Below are 22076 nucleotides of genomic sequence, written 5' to 3'. Positions count from 1 at the left end.
TAACGATTCGTACCTAAACTTTGTTGGAATTATTGAACGTCGCTACTGTCGAATCGAATAGAGAAGAGCATTAGAATTAACACAAATACAAAAAATTAATTTTATCAGAAAATAATTACAATTGAAAAATTAATTTCATTAGAAAATAATACAATATTTGCAATGTAATTTTAGAAACAGGAAATTACTTTATGGAATATTTATTGTTGGGTTAAATTGTTTTCTATATATATAAGTGTTAGTTAACAAGGTAAATCTGTCTTTGGTATCTTTCATGAAAAATCCTGAAACTTTTAGCCCCGAGAATCTAATTACACAAATCGAAACAGTTACAACGTTGAGTTAAGTGCAAACGACAGTGATGGAATAAACTTTTACGGTTAATAAACCACCGTTTATAAATAGAGTTGATGAATGGAATCAGTAGTTACTTTATCCGGCTTTGTAGATGGTACCGTGTTTTGCCTCTTATAAATTATGAAAGTTCGCATACCACCAGAAAAAAACACATGCTTTGAATATTTTTTTCCCTGAAGTTTACCCTTCTCTTATTCCTACCAGCATAGTTCTTTAATAGCTTCTGCTGTAAATAAGTTCCGCTTGAAAGAGAGATTTTTTACTTCGCGGATATTACCTCGCGGAAAAATATATGTTTAGCGTACGGAGACTAATTTGTGACGATTAAAAATTTTATACACGTATTATGGAAAGAGCATTTTATCACTGACTTTATATCCTTATAATGTCCGAGTAATTCTTAAGAAGCGTTTTTTTTATTATTTTTACTGTTTCAATTTAAGACAAAAAAAGAAAAAGAAAAAGTACAGAATAGAATTGAAAGTTGAAATATATCAAAAGATGAGTTTTTTACTTCTTCGTCAAAAAATAAAATATTTTACGAACGATTATTTTTAATCGTATTACTAAAACCTGCATGTAAAGTTTAGGCAAACATCCAATTTAACGAGTCAGAATCATAATGGATAACTCGTATTCTTGTGTACTTCGCCAATTTTGTTATATTATTGATAATAAATATATCCTGATCATATATCTAACCTGATTAGCATATTTCCAATGCTGCAATAATCGATAGGGACTCGATTACATCTATCTCGGTGGAACGTGGATTTGCAGAGCTTTACTTCCAACTCCAGCGCGATTGACGATCCACGCTCGTGTCGGATCAAAGAGGAGGAGGTGGGACTTTGATGTACATTGATAATTCATGCGGATCCAATTACACTTTGAAATCGCTCGATAATTGTTCCAAGTAAATACCTCGGGAGAACTTAGCAAAGAAGACAACGAACAACGTGCTTTAGAGAAATAGTATGAATAGTATGGAAAGCACGCGCTTTACAGAAATAGCATGAATAGTATGGGAAGTACGTTTGATTCCATTCTGAATATCGTCATCCAATCAAATGCAAGCTCAACGGAAAGAATGTTTCCGGCATTGTCGTTCGCTACATATTAAGTTTATATCGTCGATAAAATATCCACGGTTTTTCATGCGTTTTCATCTTTTAATCGCAAAAATTTTGTCAAATGATCGCATTTACATCATAAGTTTATTGTCTTGCTAATCTTCGAAAATGTAAGTAAAAAATTACAAATAATATTATTGCAACACATAAATAAAAAATATTATAATGTAATTTTTTTTTATTCAAATATGAATATTTTCGACACGCAATACTCTGTAATTTGAATCTACATCTCATTAAAGTAAAGTTCAAAATGCATACAAAATCCGAACATAATGGGGATATGATTTATAAAATATAATCAATATTTCATAATTATGCTTTCATCTATATGTATTTAGTATCAATTTTATCGAAAGTATCGCAATGAATAAAATAATTCCGACGTAATTTTTGTACAATTCAATTTTTTGAATCAGCAATCTACGCCGCGAAAAAATTCGATTCACAACAAGCCTTACTTTCTTATCATGCCATTTTATTATTCCTCGAGCATGTTCTCTTGGCAACGTGTGCGCATATATGCATGAGTAAGAAGGAAGATTTGATATTGCCTTAGAATACCTCGAATTACTTTAAACGTGGTTCAACGAATAAGTAAGAAACTTATTTCGAAATCCGGTATAATTTTTTGATATTAAGTCGGGCATTAAGTACACGGAAAAGCAATCTCAATTTGAAAAAAAAGTATGAACGCATCGCTCTTTTAAGGGTGGAAAAAGGAAAAACTTAAATCGACCATGAAACCTTCACATCGCTATGTTAGCATTCTACAGACGTTTCCGAAGTCAATTGTATAACAACATTGTTATAAAAATCGTTGTAAAATGTGGTTTTATGATATTTCAAAACGTTCGATCGCGAAGAGATGCGACCGACTCCGATCGACGGACGTTCATTACTTCACGAATTTTTTCACGTATCAACGAATGCGCATATTTTGCCCGCGGCCACCGGGACAGCCGCGTGCCACGAAGAACTGTGCATGACTCGCCGCCAAATTAGAATACCGAGCGACGATTCCCTTTTTTTTCTCTCTCGCAAACGTTGCCGGTCGGTAACAGGAACCGAAGTGACATTGACTAATGAGCTCGCATCGGCGGGCATTCACAGGCACATACAAATGCGTTCTCTCGGCTACGTCGCACGAATCATAATCCGTGCACGGTCGTTTACGGCCGGTAATTTGACGTGCGACGAGCCACGAAAGGGCCAACGCGACTCCCTATCCTTCCAGTGCCAAGAGGCACTTACCATTTTAATCGCGACTTTAATTTCAACTCGAAAAATTCAGCTCGAATCTTTCCAATCAAAAAATTTTAATCCGTATCATATTAATAAAATATGAAGGAGAATGCATTTCACAACTGTACTGTATCCGAAATTTATAATGAGTATCGCGTTAACTCCGAAGTGCCGAATGATCGAAGCGAGATCAAAAGGAAATGTCTTAAATATGGGTACTTTAAATAAAAATATTAAGTTAGAAAATGATGTTATTTATACGTAATGTTATCTCGATACTTAAATTATTTCTCAATTCTTCTTCTCCTCATTCAGCTTCTATTCTTCTTAAAAATAAGTTCTATAGGGAAGAATTCACGAGCCAGTTTCCACGGTAGGAATAAATTTTACATGTTTCAAGAAAAATTACAGCGTATTTTTTATAACACAGCATCGTCTTTTCTACACTTTCCTTCCTTTGTTAAGAAGGTAAAAAATGGTTACGATTAATGTAAACGAGGTATTCCGCAACAAAGTAATACCCAGTTATAAGAGCACACTGTGCTATTTACTGACAAAATGTACGTGTACGCGAAGTATGTAATTTCGTTCGTAAAAGTAAAAAAAAATTGGGGCATGGAGTAACACTGTGACGACCGTGCGCCGCTCTCACGAGGGACGACATAAGCATCTAGCAAGTAGTGGTATAAAACTTCCCCTGTTAACGTCTCCCAATTCGCGTGCAACTTTTCGCGAAGAATGTTATTGCGGCGTCGCGGCTTCGCTGAAAAGATTCGAAGATTTCCGCGAAAAGCGTTTGTACACGAGCGTGTGTACTCGCGCACGAAAATTCAACGACGATGCAAATATTGCGACTGGGCGCATTTACGTTCCACACAACTCGTTCTACATGTTTATTTTTTATTTTTTGATTAAATTGCGGCGAATTCTTTATTAGTTTAAAAAAAAACGTGGCCACCCGATCGACGATATAACCGACGTTGCCGTTAATCGATGCTCGCGCAAAATTATTATTGCGGATACGCTCGAACATAAGTAAACAAGTAAACACGCGGACTGAAATTGCAACCTGTATCACGATGATGGCCGCGGAAAATTCTAGTTTTCTCAGGGGGATATAGCGTCCTGCGACGTCATGGAATATCGCTCGAAATACGTTCCGGCTGATGCCGCTCGTTAGTTTTCGTCGACAGTTTTCACAACAGTTTCTTTCGCCATTCTTCGTGACGTACCCTTCCTGAGGAGAGTGCCCATTAAAAATGTCGAGGACGAAATTCAGTACGAGTCCCGTCCCGGGTTGAAGGAAAGACCTTGCGACGACGTCATTTTGTTTAAAGCTGTCGCTGACTCGTTGCTGCCGCGCCGAGTCACTTCGAACCTTGCAATAAAATAACTTCTCCTCAGAGGAAGAGCGTTCCTGCGCTCATTATACGCCATTGTGCAGCAAGCTCCGGATAGATCCCCCCCTACACGTTATTGCACGGTTCGTAATATCAGTTTTTCTCGCTACTTTTCAAGGATTGCAACGGTGAATCGCCGCCGGCTACAGTTCCTCGGAAAAACGCTCGTACAATTTTCTCGTTTAAATAAGTAATTACTTTTCTCTCTGTACGACTATATGCTGTACCCATTACCGCTATTTTTTTCATAATGTTATTGCAACTCAATCATCAACTTGTCTATCTTATTTGCGAGCTGAGTTGCGAACGGTAGAAAACACAGAATGTCTCTTTGTTAGTAATCGATTATAATCGTATTTAAAATTAGCCAAAGCTATTGTTCCTTATTCTAACACCAAGATTTCTAATAGACAGATATTTATAGCGTTTATATTATTCGTAAAAGATGAAAATATGTGATTAAATTTTTTAAATATATTTTAACTCTGAAAATAAATCATTAGCTATATATTACAAGACAAACTGTATTTGATCATTTCATAACAGCAAAATTGAAGCAAGAGAATTTCTTTCGCTCACCGCAGGTGTACACGACTTTGAGATACGTTTTGCTGTCTGGGCTGCAAGGGTCTGGTCTACCAAACGTTGTGCTGTTAGCCACCACCGAGCATCGTCGTTTACCGTGGCATAATTGCATTACGGTTTCCGTTGCAAAGTCCATCATGCAAGCTGTAACAGTATAACGATAACAATAATAATATACAGTATATAAGAAAACTAATAGAAATTCGTGTTCGTGATGTTCCATATAGAACATTTAACGCGATAATTACGCAGGAAGTAACAAAATTTGTATATTTCGTAATAACAATTTCACAAAGGTAAAACGATAATGACTAGCTCATTTTAACAAAAATTTACAAAGATAGAGTTTTCAAGAGTTACACGTATATAAATCCACCTTTGCTTGGTTAGATTAAAAGTCACGTGAAGATTACGTAAACATTATGCAAAACGCATTTGCTACATGCAATTAACTCTTCAGTCTAAGACAAGTAGAAGGATCTCTTAATTCGCGAACTTGCGTTCAACATTTACAAAACATGTAAGATTCTGTTTACACCATTTATGATTTACAAAAGACTTGAAAAGACACCGCGTGACACGTTGTTTTCGTTATTGAATAAGACTTGGAAAAATTCTTAGACAATACACAGTCGCATCGGAGAAAGAATGAGAATATATATCGATCCGATTTCATGCAGAATGACAGAAAAGACGGAAGACGGAATCCAAGGAAGAGCAGGAAGTCTTTGGAGTTTCCGATACGCTTTTGTGCGAGAAAATGTACGTATCACTCAAGTTGACCTGAGACGTGACGACGCAGCGCGTCTCGTAAAGGGATATCAAGGCGACCGCGAGCGGCGCGAGCCATTCATGACGAGGAAGCACGAAAAAGCACTATTATAACGCGGCACCATTTCGGTAGATTTTGTTCCTTATTGTCGCACTCAAGCTGCAAGCAACCTTTCGATCCTTCGCGTTAAAGGGTAGCTCTACGAGTTGGCGGATGATGACCGGATAAGTGGACCAAGGAATTGTGTGGAATGGAGAGATTTATTGGATCATCGTGAACAGAGCCGAGCTATTCATACAACTGTAAAACCAGAATTTCCTTTGCCCATAAAGGGAACAGAAATAATATTTTCTTTTAAGAAGAGTAAAAAGGCAAATAAAAAATAAAATCTTTTTTTATAACTTAACTTAACTGAGAGTAATTGATTCTTCCCTTCTGTCTTTCTAGTTTTATCTCTAAAGTTAGTTAGCTGTAGCTAGTAAGGTTATAAGAATAGTTCCATCATGTATGCGTGGATTATTGTCTCAAATGATTAAAGTAATCTGGAATTATTATTAAAAATTCGAGACACGATATAATGTTGAAACTAAAAGAGAAGACCAGTCAGATAAATAAGAACATCCTTTAATGTGTACGTGAAAAATAAACGTTTCAATGTTTCAGAATTAAATGGTATCGTTAAAGTATCAGTAGTACGGTCTTCGCAGTGAGCCATTCTCGTTTACGTTTCCTCGTTTCAGCGTTCTCTTCGTGCGCTTTCGTAGGAATCGATTGATTGGACGGGACAAAAAGTCGTCGTGGGAACGCGAGCGGTCGACTGGAGCATTCATTCGCGAGTTAAAAGAATTTACTTTGAAAAGTTAAATAAAACTGCGTCTTAAGAACGAGAGGCAAGTAAGCTCCACGCTCTTCCTGAATTAAAAGTGAGAGACGTGCGGCTCTCCCCGGCGCGCGAACGCGAATAACAAGCTTTCCCGATATCAAACGTCACATTTGGCGCTCAAATGCATCTGTCGGTCATTGAATTATCCCGCTCCACTTGGGAAACGGAAACACTCAACTTCCTTTCTTTTTTCAGGAATACCCTGCGGGAGAACTCACTTTAATTTTCTCTTCCCACATCGCGCGAACCTCATCCGAAACTTCGGCAGCCACGAAAGAAAGAGTCGCAATCTCGTCGCCAAGTATGACAATAAACTAGGACAAACATCGACTCGAGGGCTTCTCTGTGCAGAAAAACTCATCGGCAAATAGAAGAAATGAACGACCGAGATTATCGATCGAACCCCCGTTATATTACTAGAAATTGAAGCGTCTCGAAAATCCCACAATTTGTCGCCCGACTTGCAGAATTTCGGTTTGGTATTTATACACAATGTATGATGATGGACATCATTACTTTAGTGACACGCAGGATTTATGATACGCCTGCATAACGTCAGTTATAATCTCGGAGAGTGTCGTCGCGTTAATATTTTTTACGAGTGACATACTCGGAACAATGCGACACAGAATCAAGATGATATCGAAACGTGAAGAGCACGCGAGAGTTCATAATGCGTTGAAGCACACGAGTTTATGTTCGCATTACTTACTGCTTTATAATAATAACGAGTAATGCGATGTCGAACAGGCGTGTCGCGGAATCTCGATGAAAAAAGGCGGAGTTAAAAAAATAAGTTACAACAAGTCGTAAATTACGATTAAAGGAGAGACGTAAGATGTCATTAATTGATGGCAGCACTTACTTTCTTCTTGCACGCCCAGCGGCTGCGGACATTGCAGAGACTCGTATTGCGTTCTGCCGAAGGACGCACTGAAAATCGCCACCCTCTGACCGGGATGACAAACGAGATTGATGACTTCGTTCTCGCAAGCCACCTTACTCCTGAACTCATCTGAAACCACAAAACCGGCTTTTAATAAAGCGGCCACCACCGCGCCGCCCGCGCCGCTGCCGTCGCGCAAAATGCAATTATGTGTCGCGTGACGATATATATGAAGTGTACCTTATTAGGGAGCAACCGTGCTTATTTCTCGCGGTAACAACAAAAAAAGAAAAAAAAAGGAAAAACTTTCTATTTTGTCGGAGATTGCAACAAATCGTGAGTTCCGCGATTGAAACTCCACAGGAGGCACGATCGCCTTCTCACGGAAGGGCGTTCCCTCGGGGTGAAACAGACGTTGTCTACTCGTCTCGTTACGACGTAATGTTGCACTCGCGAATTTCAATGAAGCGGAATGGCTTGCAGCTGCCGATAGCACGTTTTTGCGTTTCTCGCCCCCCCCCCCCTCCTGCGAGATGCAGAGATCGCGTCGCGCTGGGAAGTTTCTTGCGGCCGACGGACGCAGTTTGCGAGCTTACGGATTGCCGGCATTTGGTCTTGCGCCGATCCTCCTGCACCGAGGTCTAATCGTGAATATCCAATAAACGTGGACAAATCTATAAAAGAGCCTTTTGCCGAGTCTTAAATATTTTCTACGAAACAAAAGCTTTATCACACATATATACATCGATCGATACTAATAAAGAATTACGGATAACAAGTTACGATATTTCTCAGTTAAAAAAAGTGTTAATCTTGCGAGAATAGCTCATAAAGCGTAAACTTGGTGCAACCATTATCGGCAAAACATTCATATTTGGCGGAACAATTTCATAACGAAATCATAAGGCTATTGTCTTATCAAAACGATAATGGAGCTCCTTTTCCTTAAGAACTTAAAAAGCTTTATTTCCTTATCTCTCCTGCCGTCGTAAACTTGCAATTAAACGCGTGTTATTAAACGCGGTCTCATCGCGGCAGAATTGACGATAAAAATTCCGGATGTACGTCCGGTGAATCCACCCGCGGTCGAGTGCGGCGAAACCTCCGTGCAGGTAACTCGTTGATGTATCGCGGTTTTGTTGCGGAAGAACAAGTTTGACCATAACCCAGGCGATACCGCGCCGGGAAACATCTTTTCATACCGCGACCATGTTTCTTACCCACGCACGGAAGTCGGCGGGTGCACTTATGCTCCGAGATAAAGTGTTATGCCCTGCTTTATTGAGTTGGCGATTTACGGTGGTTGCCGTGGCTGGCTTTCGAACTTCTTCCGCCGGCGAACCGAGGCTACCAATGGTTACCACCGCGCGATTTAAGGCGAAATTACGTGCGATGCGAGGCCGTGCACACATATTGTTTGACGCGCTAGCTTCACCAAGATCGCCGCAGTGCGCGCCAAAACCCACGTAACGACATCAGCTAATCTTACCAATCCGCTGTATCAGCCCGTTTTGTCTTTACTCCGTGCTACCATAAACATTGGCTGACCTACATCTAGTTTCATTTTTTTTTCTAGCTCATATTTTCGCTCCTCTGACAAAAATATCGCGTTTCTCTGGATTCATATATATTTTTCGTTTTCTCTCTACGCGCATATACAACCTAGCAGCGCCGAGCTTTAACTAACAAGTTATTGTTAGTACTAATATAGTCTTGTTACGACCAGAACTATATTAAAATACATTTGATTTAAAATTCTATAAGTTTCAGTTTTGAAACTCTGTATATTCAACTATAATATAATAAAACAAATATAAATCACTCTCTTACTTCCTTCAACGTATGTACATGTTTTTTCTACATGCAATTTTACCAGTATAAACATCAATTGGCCTACTTTCAACAACATATTTTAATATTTTTCATTCAATATCGCTTATATTTTCAACATTGTACTTTTGTGCTTTTTAAATTACTGATAAATCATGTTCTTTTACAGCTGTAGATATATTTTCCATTTACACTGTCCCATATACAGCTAATAAATACATCTAATCTCAACTCTAACAAGATGTGTTATTATTATTTTAACAAACAATCCTTTGCTTTAAAACAATAATGATAAAGTTTGCATTGCTCTCATCTGTGTATCCAGTCATGACACTTAAAACCCGAAAGTTGGTGTAAAGTCCTAATTCTTTAAGCTATGATTATAACATCCGAAAGTTAAGCTAACCTAAATTAAGCATCCCTGGCTGTAATAAAAGCTAATGCTATCGCGATACCGTGGTATCATAAAAGGCGACTTTAAAACGTGAAGATGGCTTACTCTTTTTAATACAATCTTCCACATTATCCACGGCGCATAAGATTACGTCGGTTCGCGCCAGCCCTAAGATTTTCCTACGTGGAATATTGTCCGTATCGCGCTATTATGGCCGCGTTACATGCAAAGCAAAAATCGCCACGCCATACCCTTTTGCCGGAGCTCTCTCGAGGCTCGTATCCACGTATAGAAGTGGCCAGCGCTATCCAACGGACATATCAAAGACCGGGGCGTCAATGGCCCGTGAAATTTCGCCCGGAAGAGCGAATCCATGGTATACGCGAGAGAGCTCGCGGAACTTCCTTATTGCCGTGGGATACTCCGTGGAGCTCATGCAAGAGAAAGAAGGAGAGAGGAAGAAAGAGCAAGAGAGCGCGCGAGAGAGAGAGAGAGAGAGAGAGAGAGAGAGAGAGAGAGAGAGAGAGAGAGAGAGAGAGAGAGAGAGAGAGAGAGAGAGAGAAATGTCCAGTCTGGGGCTTTAATTGGCAAAAAAGAGGAAGCGCCGCCATGGCGCGGAAGAGTAGTGGAAAGAGGGTTGAAAGGGGAGAGAGGTAATTCCCTCGACGGCGGACTACTCGAAGCGACAATGGAGCCGGTTCCTCGCTTTTTCAGCAAAAGGCCGGGACTTCGATCGACCTACTTTTCCTGACATCGATGGAATCTCCAGTTTCCACGTATGCTCGTGTGCATGGGGCGGGGGCGAGAAAAGAGGTAAACGCGAGCGAGTACGTGCCCTTCTCTTTCCGACAGGGCACGTCGGTACCCGGAGCGGCCCCGTGTAGCGCCGACGAATGGAATTCTTTTCAAGGTACGTCCGGCCCTTTTTCGAACACTCTACTTCGGTGCGGTGTGGACGCGAATACCGCGGAGGAGGAATACGTGTCGAGGGTGACCGACAAAGCCAAGGAGCTGATAAGGATAGTCTATTACATCCTAAGATGGGTGAATCGCACGTAGCGTGTAATAATGACTTCTGTAGGAGGAGTGGCATAAATTAAAAAAAAAAAAACGTAAAACAAGTCATAAAAATAGATGGACAGGTACAATTACACGCTGCGAATTATTAAGCAAACGTGTGATAAATAATTGCATTATTCACTAGTTAATGTAATAATGTATCTCAACCAATACATACGAAAAAATCACTGCAACAATTTTTGAAGTTTTAAAATAAATTATACTTTTAGATTGCGTATATAAACGCAGATCGAGAAGTCGGATCCCTAAAAATATGCTTATATTCGTCAATCGCATTCAGGTATACATAAACACTATCCGGTTGCGATCTGAGTGCTCATTATGCGCGTTGCAAATCTCATCGCGATGCGAAACATGAAGCTACCTCGTTTACTCCTCATTACATTGATCATCGGTCGGATGAACGGGGGCAAAAATTGATTAGACAGATTAAGCACGTTCGTATACGCAGCTTATTGTGCGTGTACATCGGTGCAATAAGTGGCACGTGTTGTCGCCGGATAGATTTGCGGGCGGCGCGTGAGGTGTCGGCTGGCTTTGGCACGTAACGCGACACCTGTAATATGTAATCGTCCCGTTGATGTATTACAGAGGACAACCGCGTTAGCCACGTACACGCGTCATCCCAGCGTTTCGTTTTCGGGCGAAGTTGTGACGGATGTAAATACGCGGAACGCGAATATACATTTTAATGGATTCACGAATAGAACTTCATTCGGAGATAATGGGTTCTTCTCTCTTTGTCCCTCTTTCTCTCTGTTTCGATAAAAATGTATCGTAAAATCGTCGAATATACGCGTATCTACATTTCACTATACATGTGCTATAAGCAGAATTTAATTTGACGTCAAAGTTATTAATTTATAGATGGCATCGTATTGTTAGAGAATAATGAGAAAACATTCGCTTGCCTGAAAATGTCATTGTAATTAAAATAAAGTTACAGAAATTTGAAATTCTGCAGTTTGCATATTCAATGTGTGTTACACACGATGAATTTATATAAAATAATAAAAGTATTATAACGTAATAGTAGCAAAGTTGCGTGAGCAGTTGCAACGGACACGCATATGTTACTGCAGATAATAGAAACTGCGGCAAGAATAAACTTTTGTCTAAAGCGTTGCCATTATCGTCATATTTCCTATGTGTCCGTTGGTGAACTGCGAAGTGCAACCGCATACTTTCTAAATGACTGCTTGCTTTTATTTCGTCGTTGTATGCGACACGGTATTCTTAACAAAAAAAAAATTAAAATAAAAGTTTTGTAAAATGAACGTTTCGCGGGACACAGAGGGGTTTCTCGCTTATAGTTTCCTGCACTCATCATTTCGCAGCCAGAAAATTACGCATTATACTTAAGCTGTACTTTACAGAACTATCAGTGCAAAAAACGATGCACGAAATTACTTGCGTTATATATAATCTGTCGTCTGAAGTTTTATGTATTAAAACAGCATATATAAATTTATCCCTTAATTTTCACATTTATTATTTTTCATGCAATCTATCCTTTTCATGCAATAAAAATTAATTAAATGTTCATATTATATTACTTTATATTATTACACTGCAAAACTAGTGAAGTAATATGAGAATTTACATGATCATTAAATATCACATAAATAAATAATACAATATTTGTTTAATAGATGAAACTTATTTAACGTTTCGACTTTTCTAATGAGTCTTTTCAAGAACTAATCTATTTATTAGTTTGTTACATCTACGAATAATCTGCTATTCAAATTGTCGATCTATACTACTTGTCCACTTATAAATGGTTTTACTACTGCGATACTACTCAAAACACGATTATATCATATGTATCACGTTACATAACATTTAATACAATATATAACATGTAATATTAATTTAGTAGATATTATTAATACAACATTATATAAATATATTAAATATGAAATATTTTTACTTGTTCTTTTTTTGAGAATTTTAAGTTAACAAAAGTGTCTCTCAATTAGTCTAAAATAAATCGTTTGCTCTAAAAAAAATTTTTTGTCACTTATTCTCGTTAAATATGTAGATCTTAAAGAAAAAATTATTTTTGAAGTGCTCTTTACGTTTGATCACAATCTTTTTATGGTTAAAAATTATTCCGAAAGATCTTAAGGCAAGAACTTCCGAGACGGTATTCAAAGCCATTGTCTTCTATATTACATGGCGCAAATACGGCACGAAAACTTCTCAACCTCACTCGCCATAATATGTACTCTCGTTTCCCCAAACTTTTCTTTGTATCTGTTCAAGTGTTCGACGTTTCTGCGTTCACTGTTCTTCTGAAAATAATCTCGCAGGCTGATTGCGAAGCTTGTTAAGCAAAAATTGTCTTGTAAGTTACTCTACAATTAAATAAGCATTGGATATATTAAATGCTGTATTTTTCGTTCATTCAATGCTATCTTTACCGCGCATTTAATTATATTAATTTGTTTTTCGTTTCTCAACATAAATTACAAATAAGAAAGCTTGTTGTAAACACAATAAATAGAAATTATAAGAAATATATTACATCAAAAACTATTTAAATATGGAAAACTAAAAATAAGTGTATATATTATATAAAATTAATTTGTTATATTTAATTTGATAAACATAATATTTTTACTATGTTGTGTCTATTCTTTAAAAACTATTTTTTAGTAACAGTTAAAGCTAACAGGTTAATCAAAAATTACTTACATGTACATATGTATATGTATGATAATAAAAATAATTAACAATAATTAACATAAAGTATGCTATACGAGTCACTTCAAAAATTCGTCTACAAAGTAGACGATTTTAAAATGTAAAATTTTTAAATGTAATAATGTTTATTTTACGACTTTTAATAATATTTGTAGATAAAAAAACATTCGTTTTAAAACGCAAAATATGACATTTTTTAAAAATTGAAATAACTTTTATATCATATCTTGTTAACGATATATATGGTTATATGGAATATATAAAATAATGCATTTAGTACTTCAATGTTATCAGATTTGTTTTGGTGCAAATGGCATAAAAAAGTGTACGCAATATTTTAAAAGTGTAACACGCAACGTGATAAATCTGCGATTTAGAGCAAATCCATTGTAAATAATCGAAATGTGTAAAAAAAAATGTATATTGCTTTCCATTCAATTCGAGAGCTAAACTTCAATAGTATACCTACGATGTACAATACGTTTAATATTTTCTATATGTATAGTTAAAAACGTCTTGTGTATTTGAATTGTGAAAGAAAACAAAGAAATAATAAGCATATTGTACAAGTTTGCTATTCAACATTCCCGTATCATATCGAACTAAAATAAACCAGTTACGAAACCATGTTTCTTGCGCTTATGTTTTGCCGATAAGCTTTTTCAACACACGAAACTGACACACCTTTGTTCTGCAGAGTGATTTAACGCTGCCGGTAGTGCCCCGAAAAAGCACTTGGATTTACCGTGTGCGCAGTAAACAATGAGATGACTGTGGCTTGAGCACGGCTGCAGGAACCGGCGCGGACCTACAGAATGTAAAACGCGCCGCGATGGAGTATTTGCTATATACTCCGCAGCAAAAATTACTTGAAGCTTGTTACTGCAACAGGTTGTCTTCGTTGCTTTAGGGGAATGCGTATGTTATAGATCTCTGATATCGTTTCGTTACAGTTTATGTTTTTGTTCGTATTCGCGCTAAGCTCGGCAAATACAATGAAATTCTATGTAATATAAAGCGAGAATTTATAAACTTCGATGTCCGAAGCAAGAGCGTTAAAACTGGCTCTTCGAGAAGAGACAAATAAATTATTATATCATTTTGTTTAAAATTAATTTTTTAAATCTTATCCATAGTCATCTGTCTAACTGCTTAAAGTAGTAAGTAAACTCGCCGTAAAATACGGGCAACCACTAATAAAATAAAGTCGTGATAGCAAGACATATTACTTGTATAGTCAGGATCTTACTTGAATTTCTACTCGATCTCGGAATGATGGCAAAATTACGTTTTTATCCGCAGTAAATATTCCCGCAGCCGCCGGAATTTGCCGGATCACGTCGCGCCTGAGAATTTCCCCGCGAATCTTCCGCCGATCCGTCGTGCGTGTCGCGCGAGGAATTTCATCGATATCGCCGGGTTCTTATGCGCGCGGCGAACCGACCTAACGCTCGATGTTCGCATAAAAAGGAATCGGATGTCTCGGAGAAAAACGATCCCTTCTCTCTCTCTCCCAAAAGCGCAGCTCGATCTCGCGTCTCCTCGCGCACGTTCGCGCGTATATCCGTTCAGAGACGTATATGTGAATGTATCTGCATATATACGGATAAGGATACTTACAGGGACGGCATTTGTAGGCGACTTCGATGTACTTCCGTAATCCGGGGCAGGGATCACCTTGGAAGGTCTTCGGGTTAGTGTTGAATTTGCACTGCCGCTTTTTCTGACAGACTCCAACCACCATCTGCAACAGTGAGTGCTAACGCGTCAATGAGAAGATCCGCTCACTTTGCGATCAGGACCGATAAGAATACGAAATATATCAGCTTGTATCTCTTCTGATCGAGCATTATAAATCCCCCCCCCCCCTCAGTGGGCGCGTGGGGTGTATTTTACTCTTAATGAGTTTCTTTTCTCCGAATGAGTATTCTGGACTCATTTCAATGCAGAACCAATTATTATCGAAAAAACATTAAAATTAAAGTTTTAACTTATTAATATACTTTAAAATATGTGCAACAACAAATAATATTAAACAGAAAATTAAAAATATTAATTGGTTTAATATTTATAACATAAATAATGGGGTGTAATTTACACTCCACTCCGTGCACCCTTTTACGTTTCTAATTTTCACGCGCCTATTGGAGGGTTAAGGAATGTTGGAATTTTATACTTTCTAGAATAATATATTATTACAAAAGAAATATCTTTAATTAAAGACCGAGCTGAAATATCGTTTGCAATAAAATAGAAAATTATTGTCTGGCGATAAATCGCAAAAGCGACATTAATTAATGGGTGCTTTCCATTTACTGACACAAGTCAACATAAGTCTCGTTCTGTCTTTGTTACACATTGAATGTCAAGAAAGATAGAACAACATTTGTGTCGACTTGTGTCACTAAATGGAAAGCATCCAATATATATATATATATATATATATATATATCATTGCAAATCAAACACCGCGTTGAATTATTTATTAAAATTGTAATGTTTAAAATGTTTAGAGAAAGCAAAAGCTGTTAAAATTTTTTAGAATTTCTTAGAATAATGCAAGTATATTCTGAAATTAGTATTAACTAATTCTATAGATAACTGCACTGAGAAAAAAAATTTGTTAATCTCAAAAAATATTTAGTCCGATACAAGCAACTAAACATTTTAGTTAGTTTAACTAAATATCAGTTGAAGTAATTAATTCTTGATTAAAAAATTCTAAAGGTTGACATGAATGCATTTATATCAGTTTTAGTGCAACTTAATAATTGTTGAAACAACTAATGTTTAGTTAACTAACATATTTAGTTACTCGTATCGGACTAAATATTTTCTGGAATTAACAAATTTTTTTTTAGTGTGAGATAAAAGAAGAGAAAATTCAACGGAGATTAATATGATAACATGAACAAACAGACCAACGCAACGGAGCAATCTAGTTCGATGGTGCTTTGAAGTCGAAGCTTGAAATTACAGTGGCTGCACCTTTTGACGCGGTTATTGCAATTGTTATAAAGGGTATTCATCCGGATAAAAAAAAAGACATCAACAATGGTGGACAAACTGTGACAACTTCAACTGAGCCATTTAGCTTTTACATGAAATAAAGACTTAATTTTGTGGCCGAGCCTTTCGGCCGACGAGTTTGAAATGAGATTATTTCTGCTTTTTTTTATGAAACCGTCGGACAAAGTAAAACTAATATCGTTGAGGTCAACCAGCATAACGAAATTGTATGTCATGTGCCAATATTTGCGTGCAATGTGAGAATAAATCGACAAGATTAGCGATGGGGCTGCTCGTAGAGATATAAATAAAAAAATTTGAATTTTTAACTCGCCCCGTAAACATCATATTACAAAGGACAAATTGCAAATATTCATAAATGGATGAAAAATGTCAGAATACAGGTCAGTTATGTAATAAACGGTTAAAATCTTTTTAACAAAAACTGAAATAAAAATCATGTTTCAGCTTTCACGGAAATGCGTTTTTAACGTTATCCGGAAACGCGGAATTGGATCCTGCGGAAGATAGAACGGAAGTGATAAAATCGCGAGCGAGCACGTAAAAGAAAATATTGTACCGGTTTTTTAATTAAAGGAAACTTCCACTTGAGTGATGTAAAAGCATCGGCTGTCGAAAGCAAGTAACGTCATCACGGGAAATCAGCCTTCTAGGTTTCGCGTTCCTGAGGAGTCATTGGTTATCCGATATCACTTGGTGATATCCGCACATCGCCGAGAATTCCTAGGATTCCATTTTCAATCGACTAATTGCATGCGAAGACTCGAGTTACATTACCTCATTCAAGCTTGATTACGTTAAACGCAATTTAATCGCGTTACATGAGCGGCATCTTAATGAAGTGAGCGGTAATTTTAATCGGGGTAAACTCTACGTCAGTAACTGTAAAGGTATCATATGAAATACGAAAATAAAAAATGCAAAGGCACGCGAATAACTTCGAGATTTTAGTTTTAAGAAAGCTTTAGCTTTCTTATTGAATTGAATAATATTATTTCTTTTCACATTTTAATTTCAAACTTATGTTAATAAAAAGATATTTCCACTGCATATTAATACGGTTCTTTTTTTTTTACTTTCGATTACGTCTACTCATCTCGTGTCATGTGCGATAATTAAAAATCGATGACCTCACTCACGAAAATGCGGAAAAAAATGTTCGTTGTAATAGTTGTAATATCCCGTGGGAAGTGGGAAGTGAAGAAGGACGGAAGATTTCGCCGTGGAAAATGTGGAAATTACGTTTCCAGGTTTCAAGCTGCTACCGAGCCATTCGCATCGGGATTCCCACAATCCACATACGACCCGCGTATATGTGTTCTTCGTGCTCTATATATATACGATATCCATCTAATTATCGGCTTTCGGAGTTTCCGTCTTGGGCCATTCTCCTGCATTTCACGTGCATGCGGCGACGGTTCCCGCGGGGGAAATCGATTTTCCGCGTGCGTCGATACATTCTGACCGTTTCCATGTCGTCCGTCACTATAAGTAAACGTTTACCGTTCCGTCGAGCAACTTTGCCCCAGGGGCCAAAGTCAGAACGCGTAATTCCCTTAAACCGCTACGTTTCTCTTGCTGTTGTACGAGGACGCGATACCGTAAACTAACAAACCAATCTCGACACAAGTATAGGACCATCACTTTAATATTAGTTGAGCTACTTCGATTTGCCGTGAGGCAACACAATCAACAATACACGGAGGCCCCGCAACATCTTTTAGGAGATACGCTCGTTATTCGCGTATCTCTCGCAAATATTTATATGTGACGCGCGACAAGAATAAGAATTTAGGTTTATAGCGCAGCGCACTAAATGTACAAAAGCGCCACAAAACCAATGTAAGTCCTCGGGCGATAAAATCCAACTATAAACCAAAGGATCGGCATATCGGGTCTCAATCTTTAGAGTGAGACGTCTGACCTAGCAACAAAACCCTGGCCGTAAATCGAGTCTATTTCCCTTATGCTCCTCTACCTTATCGATCTCGATCTATCTCCCTTTTTCTTTAATTCCGTTTAAATACATATTTCATAATATCCGCTCATTTATATAAATACCTTTTTCCGAATCCTCGTTATCGATATTTGCACATTCACTTCGGTCCTTGATCTTCCGTTCAGTCGCGATTTACATACATTCCTCGCGGAAGAACGCGTCTAGCGCACCCGTCGCTTTTATTCCAGCAAGCCGCGACTTTAAATTCCTACCTCTTTATGGAAGCAGCGACGTATGTCGCCGAGAAGTTGCGCAGAGGGTAAGCACTCGCGCGGAAAAGCCCTTTCGCGAGATTCGAATCGCTCGGCAAGGCACGGAGCCACTTTCGAGTCGAACTCTCCTTATGGTTCTACAGGGAATACGCCTTCATTCAGGGATACGCCTTTCCGGCATCGAAAATTCCCATGCAACCTGCACCCGGGGAAAAGTACCGCCGCGGCGCTGATTCGTTCACGTGATGCAAGTCGTGCTGGAAACGCTTCCGCCGTGGAAACAAGACCGTCGCGTCATCGGGCGACCGGGAATTTCTCGTATGTAATGGAAGTAATGGAGCGAGCGATCGCGATGTGATCTCAAACGAATAATACTGTCAATTCAATCGTGATAAATACGAATATAACGATATAAACTATTAACCAGAACTAAAAGCAGGGTATTCCATCTCATGCTTCGGCATCAAATATCTTATTGTTAGATCGAGTCAAAATTAGACAAAAAGCCAGAGGAAAAGTCATTTCGAGAATATAATATGTGTGATTCAATTAGGTTTCCTCCTATTATAGAAGAACATGTCGTTACGCTATATTTATTTCCCTTTATGACATTTAAAGGAAATGGAGCGTTCTATCAGCCCATCAATAATATATAGATAGATTTTGTATAGATATATTATTCACTCTTCAGATACTTTTCATGATTTCTAAATTCTCATACATTCTGCAATTGTTTAAATTTCTATATCTGTTGAATTTTGTGTTCGATAATTGAATAAATTTAAATTTTACATAAGCTCTCTAAAGTCAAAAGCGGTGAATAGTGAATGAAAGTATTTTAGAACTCCATAAATTGTCCACATGGTAACTGTAATCGTAGGTGATCCAATGTATGAAAACATAGTAAATATAGATTACGCACACTTCACTATGGACTTGTTTTATGAGTCGACCCCTTTTGTTAAGAAATCAAATAAATCGTTCAGAAAGAAATTTCTTCCACGGTGTCTGACCCATTGAACTATCGACCATCATTGGTTCTCTCCGTAGGATACGTTACAATCTGCCTGCAGAATAGACCCAAAAGCGTTATAAATCCCGTTGAAAACATTATGGATAGTCATTGGTGTAAGGCGGGTTATTGAGTACATCGTAAAGCTATACTTATCACTATTTTACGGTTCGATCTTTCGTAAAAGAATAAATGAAGATTCTATTTCTCGCAAGCATAATTCTAGTAGATAATATATCACACGTATAAATGTACGAATAAAAATGTGAAAAAGGGCAAATTTTACAGCGTTTTATAAAATTTATACTTTAAGAAGTAAGTGTCGTCGGACGAATCGTATATCCAGTAGCTAAAAAATATCGCGCAATGTGCAAGAGAAAGCGTAAATCTTGTGAAAAGCAAGATCCGCAGAAGAGGATAAGATCGTCGACGAAATAAAAGAGTTACTCCATTTTCGCATTCTGGTGGGATCATATACGTACAATGGTTCCTTCCTCGGTCGGTGGAATATGAAATATGAAATCGATACGTGGACTCGCGAAAACCGCAAACCAATGGATACCAGTGAAGATTTTTATTGTATACCGAAGATAAGTTATTATATCGCAATGCCGTGCGAATAAGGCGTTTTTTTTTTCCTGAGAGAATAGAAACGGAGATCATTCTGATTTACCACGAGAGACGCTTGATCCTTCCGAAGACCGTTGCTCACTGACGCTGACATAAAACTTTCTTTATTATACGTCCGTAATACCCAAGTTTCATCGTAAAGAGCAAGTTTCAATTAAGAAAAACACTCGCAAAAGATCATTACTAATCTTGTACTCGATTTTCGCTTGAATAAAATTAAATCGTGTGAATCTGTCTAAATAAATAAATAATTTAACGTCTAAAAAAAGAGACTGAAAAAGCGTATATTCTAAGAACACCTTACTCGACAATCTCGTTACACCGCTGAGTCGCTTCCGCACCCTCTTCTCTTTAGCCCGCGCGACCTCAAACGAATTTGTCAGTTGCACGCTTCGCGAAACACAGGGGTGCCGTTTTCAGGTCAGTTGCCATTATTTCGCGAACCAAGATTTTAGACCGACGCGCAACGTATCCCTTTTTCCCGCCCTCGCGCGAGATCCATAATTGCCAGTGAATTACGCTCAAAGAAAACAAGTTTTCGTGAAGGCGCATTCTCCGCGGACTTTTCTCGCCGAGTTTCTTCCCGCCGTTGCATTTCTGTTGAGAGAATAAATCGTACAAACCGATTTTCCTACAACTTCCCGACTTGCTCGATTACCATTCTCGCGAAAATTTCGCGAGAAACTCCTTTGACGATGTTTACAGTTACATTTGAATTGCGTGTTTGCGTCGTCTTTGACGAAGCTTCTTCCTTTAGCTACTTCGCTTAAATCGAACTCGCTGACAATTTTGAAAAATCGCACAAAACGAAAAATAAAGGCAGAGACGAGAATACGGAATGTTATAGCTTCTTAAATTTTGACAATCAGTTTTACGTATTAATATAAATAGAATTTTTTATTGGGTCATGCGCTATATTTAGCGTAAAATGGAAAACCGATAAAAATGATCACAATATAGGAAGAACTGCAGCAATGTCGATCTTGCGTAAAATCGTCCGAAAGATAAGAAACGACTGAGCTCTGATTCATATACACAAGTTCGTGCGTTCGAGGTTTACGACGCTTGAAGTGTACGAAGGTTAACCCCAGAAAAGAGGTCGGATTCGGTTTACGATTCTTTCCAGTTCGGTACTCACACGTGGGGTAGAACGAGAGCAAGACGAAAGTAGGATGAATATATCATCCACACCCACCTCCGGATTAGAATTGAGGAGTTCACAAAGAGCTAATAAATGTAAAACATTGAATAAAGTTTCAGAGCGAAGGGAACCGAGAAATGAAAGTGTTGTCACAGAAATGGAGCAGCCGTGAATGACGGCGTGAAATCTCTTTCAGCTGTATCAGGGTAGAACGAACAATCGTGATGTCCTGAAACGCGATGTCAAAATGTTATGAAACGGAGATGACACATCCTATATTTGATTGACGCACGAATTCTTCAGAACTTCCGAATTTAGGCGCCTCAGATTGAACGGAGAGTTTGGACTCGCGGAACTTCCTTTCGGAAGCTGAGGAGGTAGAATCGAAAGATAATCGGAATTTAAAGTACGTTCAAATATTAAACTTTCGGCAGAATAGAATCATGTCTTACCAAAGTTTAGCAAATTTGCGAAGTTCATGCTACGTCATTACACGAGAAATACCTATATGTGATCTGCCTTTTAATTTGTGACAAAAAGAATATGTTATATTAATAGCTCGTCGAACTTCAACATTGGCATAGTTCAATGTCAATTTTTGTACGCTACAATTTAAAAAAAAAACTATATTATAAAATAAACTACATCTTATTAGCATAAAATACAACTTATTAGTACAGTGCTATAATCAATTATAGCCTAAGAAGACTTTAATTATTAAAAAAAAAAAAAACAAGAAGAAATTTTTTTCAACAGGAAAGAAAAGTTGATTATTTTG

At 37.8% G+C, this 22076-nt stretch overlaps 1 protein-coding gene across 3 annotated transcripts in view; it reads right to left on the bottom strand.

Annotated features, from left to right (window-relative positions):
- The window catches only part of LOC139817776 (uncharacterized), a 155871-nt gene that overhangs the window by 41067 nt on the left and 92728 nt on the right, over positions 1–22076 (bottom strand). For all 3 annotated transcript variants that reach the window (XM_071786092.1, XM_071786079.1, XM_071786085.1), the window contains exons 3-5: positions 14895–15033; positions 7241–7390; positions 4715–4864 (exon numbers count right to left, since the gene is read on the bottom strand). In XM_071786092.1, the coding sequence (XP_071642193.1) occupies positions 4715–4864; positions 7241–7390; positions 14895–15033 (439 nt within the window). The remainder of the gene's footprint in view (positions 1–4714; positions 4865–7240; positions 7391–14894; positions 15034–22076) is intronic.

Source organism: Temnothorax longispinosus, chromosome 1 (genome assembly GCF_030848805.1).
Source record: "Temnothorax longispinosus isolate EJ_2023e chromosome 1, Tlon_JGU_v1, whole genome shotgun sequence".
Lineage (NCBI taxonomy): Eukaryota > Metazoa > Arthropoda > Insecta > Hymenoptera > Formicidae > Temnothorax > Temnothorax longispinosus.
Note: the sequence above shows the minus strand (reverse complement) of the source record. Positions and strands in the feature narration are given on the sequence as shown.